The 14,148-nt window shown below is 38.0% G+C and overlaps 3 protein-coding genes across 4 annotated transcripts; 2 read left to right on the top strand and 1 right to left on the bottom strand.

The window, feature by feature from the left end:
- The first annotated feature begins 124 nt into the window (after positions 1–124).
- Positions 125–5,604, top strand: b3galt6 (UDP-Gal:betaGal beta 1,3-galactosyltransferase polypeptide 6). Of its 2 annotated transcripts, none has more exons than XM_077574240.1 (2): positions 125–381; positions 876–5,604. In XM_077574240.1, the coding sequence occupies exon 2, from the start codon at positions 886–888 to the stop codon at positions 1,903–1,905; it is 1,020 nt and encodes a 339-aa protein (XP_077430366.1). In that variant the 5' UTR covers positions 125–381; positions 876–885; the 3' UTR covers positions 1,906–5,604. The 2 variants fall into 2 exon arrangements, with proteins under 2 accessions (XP_077430366.1, XP_077430365.1); XM_077574239.1 differs by having other exon boundaries at positions 859–5,604.
- Positions 5,605–7,356: 1,752 nt separating this feature from the next.
- On the bottom strand, positions 7,357–10,790 carry LOC144056578 (axonemal dynein light intermediate polypeptide 1-like). The gene is made up of 6 exons (XM_077573509.1): positions 10,710–10,790; positions 9,859–9,998; positions 9,622–9,791; positions 8,875–9,053; positions 7,465–7,629; positions 7,357–7,392 (listed from the first exon to the last, which is right to left on the bottom strand). Exons 1-6 carry the CDS (start codon positions 10,788–10,790, stop codon positions 7,357–7,359), a joined length of 771 nt encoding a protein of 256 aa, XP_077429635.1.
- Positions 10,791–11,242: 452 nt separating this feature from the next.
- Positions 11,243–14,148, top strand: tmem167b (transmembrane protein 167B). Its single transcript, XM_077572640.1, has 3 exons — positions 11,243–11,407; positions 12,041–12,172; positions 13,303–14,148. Exons 1-3 carry the CDS (start codon positions 11,398–11,400, stop codon positions 13,383–13,385), a joined length of 225 nt encoding a protein of 74 aa, XP_077428766.1. The 5' UTR covers positions 11,243–11,397; the 3' UTR covers positions 13,386–14,148.

Genomic DNA, 14,148 nt, shown 5'->3' with positions numbered 1-14,148 from the left:
TTGTCATAATACGCAAACCTAAGTGATATAAATTAGAGCATGATAATAAAATATACGTCATACTGTATTTGTGTTTTATTTCTCCCCCTTTTCGGGGGCTATGTTTCCGGTTTCCAATCAATCACCGCCTCCCTCATTTCGTGGGTTAAAATGAAAACGTCCACGTCTGGCTCTGTACGAGTTTAAGACATTGCAATACTTTGCGTGTCTCGTTTAGTATAGCCTTCGTCCAATTGATGCACCATGTGTGATTTTGCTTTTTTGGGAGAGAGTTGCCAGAGTGCGCGGGGCTTCTGGACTCGGTAGCCAACGTCAACGTTAGCAAAGCTGCACGGCCTGCTGTGGCTCGACTATTCACAAAAGGGCCACTTTACTGCTCAGGTATTTAAAATAACCCAACATACTTAGCATAATGAAACCAATGCATAGCTAGCGCCATAGCTTGAAATTACAAGAGCGGAAATTTGAGAAATACGGTACAATACACAGACGTAGCTTCCTCGTTAAAAGGCTGAGTGGCTAATTACTCATGTAAATGTGACATAATTGTTGCCCAGCCACCTAAACCACAATCCCAGCACGTTTGTATTTTACAATGCCGATAGAGTAACTGTCTGCTTTGCATTGCATGTGAAATTGAATGTCTGACTGTATTTTATCACAATGGAGTTCATTTCATATTAAGGTGTTTAGAGATGAAATTTGTACCAAGTATTTTAAAATAACTAATACAAGATGATTATGATGCAAACACGTTGTGTCAAATATAATGTAGTGTAATTAGTCAGCTATAAATTGCATTTTTACAGATGACATGTTTCGATTTCAAGCACACAAATTATTATTTTGTTATTTTAGTTTTTTCTGTACAACAGGCTCAGCACCATGAATTTGGTTCGTCTAGTGTGCCGCCACAAGACTGCGCTGTTCCTGTGCACTGTGTGCACTTTTGCTGTGGTGCTCGTCTTCTTGGCCAAATGTACCTCCGAAACCCTGAAGCAGGGTCATGCTGACCCACCGGGCTTAGCACCCCACGCCAGTGCTTTGCATCCCCGTCCAGAGCAGCATGACCCGTCCAACCTTTCCAAAGACGTGTCAGCATTCCTTGTCGTCCTCATCACAACAGGGCCCAAGTACACCGAGCGCAGGAGTATCATCCGGAGCACGTGGCTGTCCAAGCGGGACTCGGACGTTCTGGCCATGTTTGTGGTAGGAACTCTGGGCCTTTCCAACGAAGACCTTGAGAACCTCAACGTAGAACAAGGGCGGCACAAGGATCTGCTTCTACTGCCTGACTTGAAAGATTCTTATGAGAACTTAACCATGAAGCTGCTGCACATGTACTCCTGGCTGGACCACAATGTGGACTTCAAGTTTGTCCTCAAAGCAGATGATGACACATTCGCTCGATTGGACCTTCTGAAAGAGGAGCTGCGAGGGAAAGAGCCCACCCGCTTCTACTGGGGCTTCTTCTCAGGGCGAGGGCGAGTCAAGACGGCCGGGAAGTGGCGGGAAAGCTCTTGGGAGCTGTGTGACTACTACCTGCCGTACGCGCTGGGCGGCGGCTACATCCTGTCATCCGACCTGGTACGATATGTGCATCTTAACGCAGGCTACTTAAAAATATGGCAGAGTGAGGACGTGTCTTTGGGTGCGTGGCTGGCGCCGGTGGACGTTCGTCGGACGCACGACCCGCGTTTCGACACGGAATATAAATCCCGCGGTTGCAACAATAAATACTTGGTGACGCATAAGCAAAGTCTGGAGGACATGCTGGAGAAGCACCAGATGCTGCAGCGCGACGGCAGGCTGTGTAAGGAGGAAGTCAGGCTGCGGCTGTCATACGTGTACGACTGGGGTGTGCCCCCCTCGCAGTGCTGCCAAAGGAAGGAGGGCATTCCTTAACTTGACGTCCGTAGTCCCTATTTAGGTCTTTCCTCGTTGTGTTTACACTTCAAGCCCCATTGTACCTTTGTGTTCTCACATCAATCACCAAATTATTAGATTTGATTTGAGTGGATAAAAATCGAGATTATTTGCGGAAATGAAAGAAAGTTTTGTGAGATTTTATATTGGTATGCTATGCTTTTTTTCCCCCTTCAAATTAAATTTCCCTAAATCCTGAAGTAGATCCCGGTCAGTCTGACCACCGTATTTCCTCACACAGTGGCCCAGCTGCAACATGTTAATCCTTGTCCATTTAAAGAATCACCCCAAAGTGACGCCTCCTCTGCTCCCTGGAAATATTAAGATGCTTATTAGATTTTTAGAAAGGCTTTATTCTAGGGATGGGAATCTTTGAATGTCTCACGATTGGATTCCGATTTTTGGGTCTGCGATTGGATTCAGAATCGGTTTTCGATTAACTCATTCACTGCCATTGACAGCTATAGACGTCAAAAATTCATTTTAACTATTTTTATTAGTTTAACATTTTTTTTCCATTTTTGTTAACAAGAGTATGAAAACCTAGATTTTTGGGGGATACATTTAGAAAAGATATAAAATTTGTGATTAATCGTGAGTTAACTAGTGAAGTCATGTGATTAATTACGATTACAACTTTTAATCGTCTGATGCCCCTAATTTATAATAATCTTTTCTTTTAAAAAAAGTAAATACATTTTTTTTATTTATAATTTTTTATTTTATTTTTTAAAGAAAAAAATAGGGGCGATTACAATTTTTAAACGTAATTAATTCTAGTTAACTATAGTTTTTTTTGTTTTAAAGAACTTTTTTTTTTAATTAGGGGCGTCGGGCGATTACAATTTTTAAGCGTAGTTAATCGCATGACTTCACTAGTTAACTCACGATTAATCACAAATTTTATATCTGTTTGCATACTTTTGTTAACAAAAGTGGCGAAAAAATGTAAAATTAATAGAAATAGTTCAAAAGAATTTTTTACGTGTATAGCCGTCAATGGCAGTTAATGAGTTAACGATTTTTTATTCAAAATGATTTGATTGACAATGATTTTCTCTTCAATCTATACTGTAGACGTGCAAGGAATTGTAATGATCTACTCCAGTCTGACTCGCTAATGCTAATTAGCATGCTACTCGTGGCACTTTTATCACTCAAAAGAACGGCTCCACGCTGAAAAAAAAAAACTTTTATTGGAATAACTTGATCGTGACTTATCTTTCTATTCTCTAATGTGGCTACAACTTAACAGTGTATTAGACCGCGTGGAACCACACTGCCCCTCAGTGGCCAAACCGGGTACAACATGAACAGCGCTCCAAATAAAGGCACACACAGACAAAGGCAAGACAGTATAAAATAATTTAAATAAAATCGATTTCGGGACATTTAAAATCAATTCTGAATTGCGATTCTTATGAGAATCTATTTTTTTTGGGCACACTCCTACTTTATTCTATGTGGGACAAACGCAACTGAAAATTATCTAGAAGAATAGCAGAGCTTTATTAAGTGACATAGACTGTTACATGGCATTTTAATTAGATACTATTTGGAGGAACATTCATTTGTGATGCTTTATATTCTAGTAATACATTTTTAAATGCCTTACCACTAATACACCTGGTATTCATATTAAATTTAAAAAAAATCATGCTGTATGCCAGTATAATATGAGGAAAGATGGTTGTGCTGAGCCATGTGAGCATTTATTCGACGGCCTTAATATCCAATGTAAAAAAGGGACATGTACTAGTATGCTTTTTCTCCCACTCATTAATAGGCCAACTTCGGCAAACATATTACTAGTGATGCTAAATTGATAACTGTGTGCTATATTAGTGACGTTATAACATTTTACTAGCTAACATCTAGCGCTTGACTATTGGTACTAGTAGTGCCCCAATGTAAACAATTGCACAGTTTTGCGTCGCTAGTAACATGTAGTCGTCCTAGTGAGGACAGAGAGCGTACTAGGACATGGGCCTAGTTAATGGGGGAGTTTACATTGTTAAATTACTAGCAATATTTATTAGGGCTGTGTATCTGTTCTTATTTCCCCATTCGATTTACAAGAGTTCAGTTTGATTTTTTTTCCAATTCGATTCCGATTCACTTCAATTCAATCTGATTAATTATGGAATATCAAGGACATGATAAAAACTCCACAAACATTAAATTCCAAATTAAATTTTGCGGAGGCAGTAACTGGTTAAATGTTGTTGTTTTTTAATTCTTAATTCTATTTAAATAATTGTAAGTATAAAGTAAAAATATTCTGAATTGTCTTAAAGCTGGAATATGGAACTTTCCCCACCTCAAAATAACTTTACAGTAAGCTTTTTATTTGACCGTTTATGACTGAAATGCCTTCTAATTAGTAGATTAACAGCTGTTAGCTGTTCACAATGGGTAGTCCTGCAAGGCTCTGGCCAATAGTTTTCAGACTGGAATCGGGTTAGAATTTCCCGCGCCCTGTCTGCGGATGTGACGTAATGTGCGTGGTGTGTATGTGAAGAACAGTATGTGCAGTTTCATTTTTCGTCAGCAGGTGGCAGTAGCGATTCAAAATGGAATATTCTACGTTCAGTAGCTTTAAAGTGCAGTAATCAGGTCTTTCATATATGTAAGAAATTACTTTTAAATTCATGTGAACAGAAAATTTCAAGAAACAGTAAGATACAAAAAAAATTTGCCTTTAAAATTAAATTTTCTTATGAATTTATGGGGAATCGATAATAAAGTAATCGATACCCGGCTCAAAAAGTCAAATCGATTCAATATCGTTTTTTTTTTTTGCTCAGCCCTAATATTCACATTAATGAGCGCGATTTGACGCATATCCAGTTTCTAGCAGCCCGAGCAATGCTAAGCTAGCATTAGCACTGTAAACAAACTGACCTTTGCCATGGGTGCTTACGTTGGTGGCATGACTTAATTGTGATGCATGTTACTATAACTCTAAATGTTAACCGTCTTATTTTCTAGGAGTGTGCAATCGATTCGAAATCGAAACGAGGCAAGTTTTTGTTGCTTTTTTTTAAGCTTTGTTTCTGTTTGCTAGTTTTATATCCCGCTGTTGGCAAATACCCTTTATTTTGTCCCGTTGAACCTCTTAACATTTGTACACATTTTGAAATTCATTTGAGGGTCATTTATTCCGGAGACTGCCATCATGTTGTAAAATAATTTTGTATATGTGTATTTATTGTTAATTTATTATGCAGTAAGCACACTGGTCGTTGTGCCGGCATATGGGGAGGCACAGTGAATTTGTATTTCTAAAGGTACGCGAGGTTTTCCTGCAAGTGGAGTTGCACAGAGTGTGAAAGGGAAAATGGTTGAATGTGTTTTGTTCAGCAGGCCTTCCTGTTGCTTCATAAGTCACGTGTACGGTGTGATGATAATGGGCAGATGAAGTCGACATGTTCCTAATAGTACTGTGGAGCAGTGTGTCCAACTACTTAGAAATTCAGTCCGTTTTTCATCTACAGTATTCTGCTTTCCAAGTTCACCTCACCCTGTGATCGCGTCACATGATTCAAAAACATCGAACTACTGTTACTATAGTGTGGATGATTGTGTCATTGTTATTACTATTTTTATTTTTATTTTTTATTGTACAATGTCATCCTCCCTGGATGTTATTAAAATGATGTGGTACTGTCACATGTATTCGTTGTCTGTGTGGTTTATACATTTTCCAGCATCAATTACTTGCTCAACTGGTTGTATTCATTAAAAAAAAAAAAGAATTTTATTAATACAATATGAGTAACATTGAGGACAGTGAAGGTCACTTTACAGATACAGCAATAAATTATAAAAGTCCGTTTTTATTGGGTATTGCTAGATTGATGACATCACGAAATAAATGCATTTCAGCAATATAAGTAATGCTGTGAAGTACAATGAATTGTAAAGTTAAAAAATAAAAAAAGGATTAGTTTCTTGTAAAAGCAGTTTTGAATCTGCACTCTTAGAAGTATAATATTCTGGATTTGCTTATTTTTGAAGATCCCATGTCCCTTTTTTTTTTATCTTTAACTCATTCACTGCCATTGACGGCTATAGACGTAAAAATTCATTTGAACTATTTCTATTAGTTTAACTTTTTTTCCACTTTTGTTAACAAGAGTATGAAAACCTAGAAGAAAATTATTGTACATTTAGAACAGATATAAAATGTGTGATTTATCGTGAGTTAACTAGTGAAGTCATGTGATTAATTACAATTACAAATTTTAATCGCCTGACGCCCCTAATTTTTAATCATCTTTTCTTTAAAAAAAAAAAATAATAATAATAAAAAAATTTTTTTTAAATGTCTAGGTTTTCATACTCTTGTTAACAAAAGTGTGTGTGTGGGGGGGGGGGGGAAGTTGAATAAAAAGTTTAAATAAATTTTTGACGTTTTTATAGCCGTCAATGGCAGTGAATGAGTTAATGTCCTTTAATTGTGTTTGCAATATATTTTGTTAGAAATGTCCACAAAGCCTTTTTCAAGCAGTTGGTCTTAAATGCCTGCCAATGACAGCAAGAGTTGTAAATAAGCTTTGCTGTGACTTTAGGTCGATGCTTTCCTTAATTTGATATGTAAACCAGCTTTCCTCTGATAAATTAGTTCCCTTTTTATTGTGTTGGCTCTGTTGAAATTCAGCGGGCCACCTGTAGAATTGTGGCCAGCCACAGTGCACTCTGGTGCGGCTACGGAAGGGCGACAGCCCGGGGGTGCCCCTGTAGGAAAATATTTCCCCTTCATTTTTTCTCCAGTCTACGTCCATGGTGACGTCGCGTGACCTCACGTTGAAGTCACAGGGCGGCCATCTTGCTCCTCCCATATCGCGAACAGACTACTTTACTTTGAGCCTTCTGAGGCGCTTGGACTAATGTATACGTGGCTGAGCCACTTAAAACCTGTAGATGTATTTGTAGCATGTGTGGAAGCAGGTTGTCCAAGCCATCCTCCATGAAATGTGCCCTAAAACTGCACAGTTCTGACGTGTAGCAACCACAAAGTGTGAAGTTGACAAATCTACGTCATGATAACCAAATAATCAAATCTGCTTATTTTTGCAGGCCAGTCTCATTATGATCTATTTTATGCACACACAAAAAAAGAGTGGAAAAATATATATTTTGTAAGTTATATAACCTTGAAAAGGTAGCCATGTTGTCTCTATACAGATGTATGACTAATGCTAATAATGCAAATCTCATACTGCAACATCTTAAGAAGTACTTGTAAAGGTCGAAAGCTGTGTTAAACTCAGTCAAACAGCGATTGTCTTATGTTGACAATGAACTTTCACCTTTTCAACTTCAGAGCTAACTTCACTAGTCTAGTAATGTAACATTCTCAAAACAGATGTAAAAAAAAAATTGTGATGTTTAGCACTAGGTCAGCTCATTATTATTATTAAAAATTTACTTCTTTGCCGTGAGGAGCCCCTCCAGTTGGATCTAAAGAGAAGGACATGTAAGAATGAGAAAACGAGGCAGTTAAGTCAACTTTGCTATATTGTGATGTGTGACCTTGAGCTGCTGGTTGTTTTTCCTCAGGGTCTGAATCTCCTCTATGCAATTTTTTTCATGCGCTTCCTGTTTTTCATCTGCTATTCTTTTCGCATCCGCAGATTTCTTTTTTTGGTGATCCAGTTTATGTATCAGTTCCTCTTTTAAATTCTCCAAATCGGACATCTGTACATGTAAAAAGAGACCAAGCAGATAAATAGAGGGTTCGTTTGGTTCATTTGGTGGTTAATGGAACACTCTTTATAAGACCAGAAAGCAGGATTGAGACGGATTTCTTCTGGAACAACGCTGTTTACTCGTCAGTCACCACTGTATAGCCGATAGCCCATACACGCCCGTGCAAGCCGTTGAAGTCACAGGGCGGCCATCTTGCTCCTCCCATCTCGCGAGCAGACGCATACGTACAAATTAGACATAAACAGCTCGTAGGCAGTTAGTATAGGGCCGGGGGCGGGAGGTTTGTGGCGGGGTGTTCACTATTTTTTTAACAAGTAAAAATGATAATAATAATAATTAACACGTGGACGGTATGTGCTGCTTTGAAGACCCCCTTTTTCTTTTATCGCTCATTTCGTTAGACCCCAAAATTAGATTTGGCTGAGGCATATTTTGTTGAATTATATTTATAATTCTTGAATAAAAAATATAAAAGTTTCCTCCTGTAAACATTATTAAGCATATAATTTATACATGTATGTAAGGCAAGTTGTAAAATGTCTGAAGTCCTCTTGTTTATGTTTAACAAATTTAAAATATCATAAATCATGCTGTTTCTACTAAGTACTGTCTCAAATGTTCTCCAATTTCGATACTGTAAATGTATAGATTGTATGCCGAGAAAACGTTTGTTGGGAGGAGCAATATGGCGGCCTCGCGGCTTCAAAAGTCTTGGCCTATCGGCTATCCAGTCCCCACACGCAGTTACAGTGACAACACTTCCTGACAACTAATCAGCTGACCGACACTAACCAATCCAAGCTAGCAAACTTTAGGTAAATGCAAGTGAATGAGAACAGCAGATTCAAAAAATACAAAAATGTATAAATAATAATTCTGGGAAATGTACAAGTAAATATATATATATATATATATTAACAAATTAACTTTAACCATACTAATTTCTAAACATTACATTAGGTTAAAATACACCTACTACTAACAAACGTTTGGGATATTGGCCTTTTCACGATGAACCAAAATAGCACTATAACCTTTACAGGTAAACTTAGTTTGACTTTCTCCAAACCTGCGAAAGCACATGTCCAACTGTCCAATGTTTCGGTATTTAAACAGCCAAATTCTCAACAGGTGTTTGACCCAGGCAATAAATTGTATTTTAGGTTGATCCTGAAATTCACCCGAAAACTGAAGGAGCTCAACTTTCTATGTTTTGTGGTTCTCCAGACTTACTCTTTCCTTCAAGGCCACCTTGTCCTGTTCATCATGCAGGGCTTTCCTCATGCCGAACACCATACTGCTCTCATAGAAGTTCTGATAGGCAGCAATGGTCATTTGGATCTCGTCTCTTACCCGGAGCAACAAGAGACCCCTCTCGGCACAAATGAGGACCACCTGTCTGATCAGCTCATCTGACAAAGTAGATGTATAAATGCACAGTAAATTCTGTAGAGTAGATTTTTGCTCTTAAATTTTACACTTGAAAGAAAGTAAAATAAAAACATTTAAAAAAAAAAGTCACTCAAGGGTTGAGGAAAAAACCCACAACTTCAGGTTGGGAGACATATCTACTCCCTCAGCCATGCAGCTCCTAATGTGTGTTAGTATATTGCTCGTGTCAGCTGGAATCTTCGTAACTACAAGTCAAAAAATGTTTTTGGTCTCCTTTAGGATATAAGAAAACAGTAGGAGTGGCATAGCTCAGGTGGTAGAGTAGCAGTCTCCCAAGCTAAAGGTCATGAGGTTGTTCCTTAACCCTTGTGTAACTAAAAAAAAATGTAGTCAAAATTTCTCCTCGCAAAGTTCACTTAGAATTTCTGAGTGAAAAATCTTTAATAGGTTTTTCATGGGATCTGCAAATTCTCTGGTACACACTAAAAAATACTACTCTGTTTAGAGTGGGACGAAATAGACTCTGTATAGAGTATATTTTACTCTACAGATATTACTGTGTGGTACACAACTAGCTGGAGTCCTTACCGAAGCACTCAGTGTATAACTGCCTTCTCAGAGGGCAGATTCCAGTATCCATGGCACGTGTTTGCAGGAGCTTCTTGTCCAATTCGTCCTCAAGATTCACCACATCCACTCGAGTGGATGGTTCGCTGCACACTCTCTGCACCCACTCTTTGTTTGCCTCCTCCCATTGCCTGGCAGGGGGGAAAGGACAATAAATAATGCTGTTGGGTGACACTGACTGAAGAGCAATTTGGATACCTGGGTGGAAACATGAGATTGAGAAGGTTTTCATTTTTCTGCTTGATCTCTTCAAGCGTGGCTGTTATGGATTTACGATGACGTAGCAAAGACTCCGCGGGTTGCTGAGGTTTTGACTTGATGACTTTTGCAGGACGTCCCTGAAGCAAGAAAATGTGTTTTCTTTAATTCACTATCAAATTGGAGCCGGCTCCTGTACAAACATGCAACAGGTTTTTGTGTCTAGATCATGAACCAGTTCTGAGACAGGAAAAGAGGTGGTAACCATTTACAGCTGAAGCTAAGACTAGAATACATGAGACTCGCAGGCTTTACGCAATGCTTTGTATATAATGTATTGTGCAAAATGTAATAAGCACGCTAAAGTTATGTTATGTTATTTATTTATTTATTTTAATAAATCATTCCGTAGGATATTGCTGACAATACCGTACTGGATGATGTTGCTCCAGCAACAGTGATCTTGACACCTGAACTTTCAGAAATTTGGGCTAGGTACAGTATATTGCAGTCATTTTTTTTGTATTAAAAAGGAGCAGGAAAAGTTGTACTATATCTATGGTGCTATAAATGCAGCTGTAAAATATGATAAAATATGATTTTTTTATGACTTTTGCAGACAAACCTTTGAGCTCAAGAACCACATTTGATTTTTAAAACGCATAGATGGCCGATATAACTGCACAAGTGCATGTTGAGTGTCAAATAGATAGAATATTGAGTTACTTAGTTTTAGAACGACTCAATTTCCTGCACCTCAGCCTGTGAAATTTGAATTTTGTGTATCTATTTATGTAACAATCTATGTTTACAAAGTTAATAACACTTTTTTGAAACCAGGTCATACTCACCTTTGCTGATTTTTTATCTGCACTTTTGGGAATTAAAACTGGACGATCATATTTGAGGAGCGATTCGGCGGGTGCATTCATTGTGAGCTGTAATATTTTTTTGAATCAAACAGTTTCAGACGAAATTTCCGAAGATTCAGTCCCATCGCTCATTTTTTTGGTTGCTTTTACCAAGACAAATCAATTATGAGCGTCACCCGGGCCACTTTTAAAGCATTGCATTACATTATTGAATTACAAGGTTTGTTTACTATATGTAATCTTGCCACATACGAATACGTCACCAGCAGTGACATCATCGCTTGTCATTATCGGCGTGTTAAATAACAGACGTGACAAGGGAATACAGTATCTTCAACGGCATATCCAAATAACGTTTATGGTAAGTCATGTGAAGTTTAGCTAAATCCGACACTACATGCAAGACACATTCGGCTGACATAGTGGTGAAAACCAATTATTTTGTGCATGTGACATAGGGTGTTGTGAATCCAAAATTCCACTAGGTGGCAGCAGTGCGCTTTGGACGCCAGGCAAACGCAAAGAAGTAAAAGGAGGTTTGAAACCGGAAATGTCAACCCAGTGTATGCGAAGTCGATTTCGTTAGCTTCTCTTCCAAAACGCACGATGGCGTTTTGATGGACATAAGTTAACAGTTACGTAACATCGATAAAAGGCCACTGCGAATATGACAAATGGTAAGTGATATTTATTAAAACGCGAGTTGAATAAATGTCAGCAGCAGAGTAGTTAACCTTAGCTGACGAAAGCTAACGTTAAGTTAGCTGTAGACGTGGCCCGGAGCTGTCGCTTCGGTTCCCCAAACGGCTGCTCTATTAGTTTATAAATCTAGAATGGTCTCAAGTTGTCATTTGACACACCCGACCACCCTGTTGATAGTGCTGATTTATTTTTGCTCAATGCCACATTGAAATCTGGTAAACTACCTTCGATCAACGAAGTCGAACCGTTTTTTTGCTTTTTGCATTATAGAGCTCATAATAGTGAAACTTGTCCTGTATGTGCATGCACAACATTTGCTTAACCTGCGTCAAACACTATCATAATCATGTCAGCAACTTTTGTGTAACAATTTAAAATGCCGGAATTGCTTTAATATTTTGCTTAGACTCACAAATCAAATCATGCACAAATCAAAACAACAATGGATTACATGGGCATTCACAACCCCATAAAGAGCCTTTCATGTGCACAAATCATCTGTAATGCGCCATTGCTTTGATGTTATCACATGATCAAGATCATTTAAATATTTGCAAAACTAAACTATTATATTATAAAAATACCTCTTTTGTACCCCTGTTCCAAAGTGTACTCTTTCGATGGCATCCTGGTGTTTGGGCTGCTCTTCGTCTGCACGTGTGCATACTTCAAAAAGGTTCCTCGCCTCAACAGCTGGCTGCTGTCAGAGAAGAAAGGAGTGTGGGGAGTCTTCTACAAAGGTAGGTTTGTCGCACTACACTGACAATAATCACAAATGTTGAAAATCAATAGGGGTTGCTTTATTGTAATTATGTATTTTAATATTGTTAAATATTAGCTTCTTGCAGAGGACGAACCTTGGCTCACAATCGAACCTGTTCACAATTAGAAGATTTTCAAACCAATATTGTGGCCTGGTTTGCTTGCAGTCACAGCATCTATGCGGCTCAGTTGTACTTTTTCAAACAGCGTAATTATATGTCATGTATTTAGCATACAAATAAATAATGTTTAGTGTTTTTTTGCAGTGAATTAGATCAGTATGTATATTTTGCATTATAATTAGTTTGAATTGTCACTAGTTTGTAGTATATTAAAATGTATGGCTATGAATCAAAGCCGATTATAGGGTAGCGCTGATAAATCGAGAGACTTTGAAAAACAATATAAGGTTAGACTTGAGTTCTCCATGACATAACATCCTCATGGAAACGCGTTGGTGGGCACTCAAGGAGAGTATTACTTTTTTAATGCAGGTTTTAGACAGCTTAATAAAAGAATGTAACATTTTCTAAGTTCCTGTGAAGTAAACAGACATACAAACAACTACCTGTTTAAAGCATTTTCAAGCAAATAATCTATGTGACAAAGATATAGGCAACTATTTCACATTACTACAATTATGTAATATATCAGTATACACTCAATAGTCCTTATTTTGTGTTACTTTCCATTCACACAGTAATTCTGGGGACCAGGGCTAATAAAGGAATGTCAGTGTAACATTTTCTAAGTTCCTGTGACGTAAACAGACAAAACTGGTTATTACCATGTGCACTATTATCTAAGACGTTATTATAAAGCATTTTCAAATAAATAATCTTTGTGAGATTAGGATATAGGCAACTGTTAATTCACATTACCAATTTCCCACCATTATGTAATACTATGTATATTAGTATACAGCGTACACTTAACAGTCCTTCTTATCTTGTGTTACTTTCCATTCCTATTGTGATTCTGGGGAACAAGATTTTGGAGCCAAAATGACACTAAAGGCGTCTTAACAATTTTTTAAAAAGTCTTTATATTTTATTATTGATCATATTGTGTTTGTAATTTGTAAATGTCATATTTTGATTCTTTGTAGCTGCAGTCATTGGGACACGGCTGCATATTTCTGTGGCGATCTCCTGTGTGGTGATGGCTTTTTATTTGATCTTCCTGAAATGATGAAATCAGACTGGAATGGGAAGTTTGGATTGGCACAAGCGGGTGCTGGACTCGGTGAGATCATGCCTCGTCCTTGTGGGACAGCGAGACGTCACATCGCCTCATGGACTTTCGTCGAAAAGGATGAGTCAGTGCTGCCCCCTTCTGGTGACTGGGGAGATAATGTCTCCCAAAACAGATGAGGTCATCCTGAATCCACCCCATAGTTTTAATACAGGGAAGTGGGCGGGCCATGTGGTGTCACAATGTTTTCAATGCAAACTGTTTTGTCTTCTTCATTCACGTAACTATTTATACTGAGGGTATGGCAATGAGTCATTGCATTGTTTACCTGTACAACATGAATTTAGTTTAGATGGGTAGTTTCAAACTGAAAATGATCAATTCTACATGTTTTTCCCACAGTAAAATCTGCAAAACGACTTCACTGGCTGGATAAAGAAATAATATATGATGCATTTTGACACAATTGTGTACCTTTCACCTTTTGTTTTCCCACAAATATTGTGGATATAAAACAGGTCCTTGCACTACACATCTAACTCAGCCCGTCTAATGGATGTTTATTTTTTAAATCAGTCTATAATGATTACTGTTACCAATGGATGTTTGTACAAATTGGACCAACATGAATATGAAATCTGCCTCAAAGCCTGTAATGCTATAAATAGGTGCAAATGGTTGTCTGACAATTTCATGCTATTGAAAGAAAAGACTGGGGAGGTAGTACAATGGAATTTTCAGTAAAATGTTAGCAACACAA

Source organism: Vanacampus margaritifer, chromosome 8, assembly GCF_051991255.1.
Source record: "Vanacampus margaritifer isolate UIUO_Vmar chromosome 8, RoL_Vmar_1.0, whole genome shotgun sequence".
Classification (NCBI taxonomy): domain Eukaryota; kingdom Metazoa; phylum Chordata; class Actinopteri; order Syngnathiformes; family Syngnathidae; genus Vanacampus; species Vanacampus margaritifer.
The sequence above is the reverse complement of the archived record's forward strand: the minus strand, read 5'-3'. Positions and strand labels throughout refer to the sequence as shown.